The sequence below is a fragment of the Salvia hispanica genome, chromosome 2 (assembly GCF_023119035.1).
Source record: "Salvia hispanica cultivar TCC Black 2014 chromosome 2, UniMelb_Shisp_WGS_1.0, whole genome shotgun sequence".
Classification (NCBI taxonomy): domain Eukaryota; kingdom Viridiplantae; phylum Streptophyta; class Magnoliopsida; order Lamiales; family Lamiaceae; genus Salvia; species Salvia hispanica.
In genome coordinates, this window is record NC_062966.1 from 7,636,047 (window position 1) to 7,639,857 (window position 3,811).

The 3,811-nt window shown below is 41.6% G+C and overlaps 1 protein-coding gene across 1 annotated transcript; it reads left to right on the top strand.

The window, feature by feature from the left end:
• Positions 1-480: 480 nt before the first annotated feature.
• Positions 481-2,835, top strand: LOC125203961 (probable pectate lyase 12). Its single transcript, XM_048102491.1, has 3 exons — positions 481-820; positions 1,381-2,275; positions 2,391-2,835. Exons 1-3 carry the CDS (start codon positions 681-683, stop codon positions 2,760-2,762), a joined length of 1,407 nt encoding a protein of 468 aa, XP_047958448.1. The 5' UTR covers positions 481-680; the 3' UTR covers positions 2,763-2,835.
• Positions 2,836-3,811: the final 976 nt, after the last annotated feature.

Here is a 3,811-nt window from a genome sequence, read left to right on the forward strand (position 1 = left end):
GGATAATTTGTGGGCCATTGTACTCTTTCTGTTTAAAATGTGTTTTTCTTCCAATCCAGTTCCAAGGGAGAAAAACGGTATGCTCTGTCACTCAAATTATTATTGCTTTTACTATATGTTACTACTAACTTTGTAAAAGAAGACTTATTTACTTCTTGGATCGATTTTTCAACGACAAGTTCTAAAATAAATTGCTTGATCAATAATTGTAAAATATGAGTCTACAAATTATAGTGCGATATCGTTCTTAAATCTTATACTCCATAAGATTTGTTATAATTTCTTCAATTCAGATCTTTTATATTCTAAGACATGATAAAAAAAAAAAAGAAGTGGTTTTGAAAAAGAAATAGAAAGCCGGTTCTCCCGCTCTCTCATAATTCCATTTCAAAAGGCGCTATTTTTATTTCATTTTTGCAATTATTATAGTTGTTGACAAAAGCCAGAATGGTGAAATAATCAACTTGTCTAAATTGGTTCACCTACACAATATGGGTATAAGCCAATATACTTTCTGAAAATTACTAGTAGTATATCAACTGAAGATTCTTTTTCACACAACTATAATCATAACATAGAAGGAACAAAAAGTAGTAGCAATATTCATTCTCTCCACTCACATACGCTGCAGCAGCATGAGGAGCTCCACTTGGCGAAAGTAGAAGAGGCAGATTCTTGAAATGCTGAGCTACATTGTGTTTGTGTCTGGGCTGCTGGTTGTTTTGGCCTCTTTTTCCGGGCATGGCTCGGCAGTAGTGTTTAACCTCACTCTCCCAGGCCAGCACCCCAACCCGGACCATGTCGCTCAAGATGTTCACAGGCAACCAACTATGCTTTACTCTTCAATTTCTAGTCTTTATTTTTCTCTGTTTATTTCAGGGTCAGCTCATGCTTTAATTTCAGTATCTTCTTCAAGCAGAGTACCAACATTTTCAGTTTGTATCTGAAATTTTGTCGGTAAACTTAGATGTTGGTGATGAGATTAAAGGAGGATTTGTGTTCCACCTTCTCTATCCTGTTTTTTAAGTAATGCTGACTTTCCCCCTTCATTTTTAGTATACATTATGCTTCATGATCGAGATTTTTTAGTGGAGTACTCATCAATCCCCTATTTTGTGTCCAATTTTCTCATTTTGGCTCGTCCCTTTTTAATTGTTCAACTTCACTTTTACTACATTTTTTTTAACAGACTTCACATTCCACTAATTCACTTCTCCTCACACACTGCGACAAAAAAACTCATTAAGAACATTTTTAATGCAATTAAGGACGGGTCCTCCAACATAGTCTCATTTTTATGTTGACTGCGGCGGCATCCAATGCTCGTCTCATTTCACAAACACGTACCAATTCTAATCCACAACACTGACTGCCAAGCAGGAAAGTGAATGTCTCAATTTCCAGACGTGAAATGCTATCCTACACCTCCAACTCCTGTCTGACAGGCAACCCCATCGACGACTGCTGGCGTTGCGACCCAAATTGGCAGCTGAACCGCCAGCGCCTGGCCGACTGTGGCATCGGGTTCGGCCAGTCTGCCCTGGGCGGCAAAGGCGGGCGCTACTACGTGGTGACAGACTCGTCCGACCACGACCCCGTCACACCCCGCCCAGGCACGCTCCGCTACGCCGCGATCCAGACAGAGCCCCTGTGGATCGTGTTCGCCTCCAACATGCTCATCCACCTCTCCCAGGAGCTCATCCTCAACTCCTACAAGACCCTCGACGGCCGCGGCGCCGACGTCCACATCACCGGCGGCGGATGCCTCACCCTCCAATACATCAGCCACGTCATCATCCACAACGTCCACATCCACCACTGCTACCAGTCTGGGGAGACCAACATCCGCTCCACCCCGTCTCACTACGGCTGGCGCACGAAATCCGACGGCGACGGCATCTCCATCTTCGGCGCTAAGGACATCTGGATCGACCATTGCTCGCTCTCGCACTGCAAGGACGGCCTGATCGACGTCGTCATGGGGTCCACGGGTATCACGATTTCCAACAACCACTTCTCCCACCACAACGAGGTCATGCTGCTAGGCCACAGCGATGACTACTTCCCCGACTCCGGGATGCAGGTCACCATCGCTTTCAACCACTTCGGGAAGAAGCTGATACAGAGGATGCCGAGATGCAGGAGAGGGTACATTCATGTAGTGAACAATGACTTCACCAGGTGGGAGATGTATGCGATTGGCGGGAGCGGGAATCCCACCATTAACAGCCAGGGGAATCGTTACATCGCCCCCTATGATCGGAACGCTAAGGAGGTAACTGACATAAACTTATATAGTGATTTCAGTTTTTGTTTCTACACTGATGTGTGATAGTTATATTATACAGTATTTATTAGTTCCAACTGCCTACAAGTTATAATTATGGCAGGTGACAAAGCGGGTGGGTAGTTCGAAAGAGGACTGGAGGGGGTGGAATTGGAGGAGTGAAGGCGATATAATGGCGAATGGAGCCTACTTTGTGGCGTCGGGGGAGGGTGTGGAGGTCAAGTATGAGAAGGCCTATAGCATAGAACCCAAATCTGCAGGATATATTGACCAAATTACTATGAATGCCGGTGTGCTTGGCAGTGGTCGCAACAATATGGGCAAGTGGACAGCCAGAAACGACACTTCTTATGGAGATGCCAATTCAGGCTTTTTCGAGGACTACGATGAATATTCTGGGAGCCGGAGGCCTTGCTCTGCTCATACTATTCTCAATGCTTTTCTATCCCTCTTTCTCATTTTAAGCATCAAATGATTGGGACGAATCTGAAATATGATTTTCCTCCCTGTTATTCTAGAAATATTCATGTTATTCAACTTCATTGCTCTACACAAAATTTTATCCTACTTTATCCCAAAATATGGCCTTATTTTTTTACTTTAATAACAAAAGTTATTAAAAGTTTAAGACCATTCTTGCAAACTGGGATATTCATACTAAGCATTTAACAGCCACGGATTTGGTTAGACAGTGCTATCTTCTTTTTTTTATCTTGGCATTTAAGGATGTAGTGAAATGCAGTGATTTGGGGTCAGTTGTTAGAAATAAAAACGAGGTTTAAATTTGGTTTTCTTTCTGTATGAGACAGTCACACAGCTGCGTTCTAGGTCGATGGTGTATTTGCTGCTGCGTTGCAGGCCGTGTTTCGCTCCAAATTTTATTTTTAATTTTTCTTTTAATCAAAATTGGTTTGTGATATTTTGGCTAAAATCAATCATTTTCTTAAATCTCGTGCCAAAAAAATGCCACAACTAACAAAGGACTAAAGATGTATTTTTATTCCATTTTACCTTCTATCAATACAACACAAACTCATAACTCACTGGTATTTAACTTCTAAATTTCTCTTTATACACATAAACTCTCAAAACCTCATAAGCTCACTCGTATTTTCATGATAGTTTAATAATTAACGAGACAGGGGCATTGATGCTTGCTAACTTTGACCCATCTCATTTTCAACTGTTAAATATATGTATGTTGTTAGACATCTGTTGCATTTCATGATATTCAACAGACATCAAGCTAGACCTGCCCTTTGATTTGTCTAAATGTGGACAGCATAAAGGTGAAGTATCATATTTTAAAATGTAGACAAAAGTGAGGTATTGTCTTATTTGGTTGATTTCAAGACTTTCAATTTTAGGAAAATATAAAGTATTACCTTGATTGGAAGATCACGGCATGGCATCTTTGTATGCATATGGATTTGTTGTTGTTGCTGTCATTGTAACAACAGCTCTTGTTTTGTCCGAGTTGAATCCATGTATGTCGGACCCCAGCTAAGGCCGGCTCTGAATTTA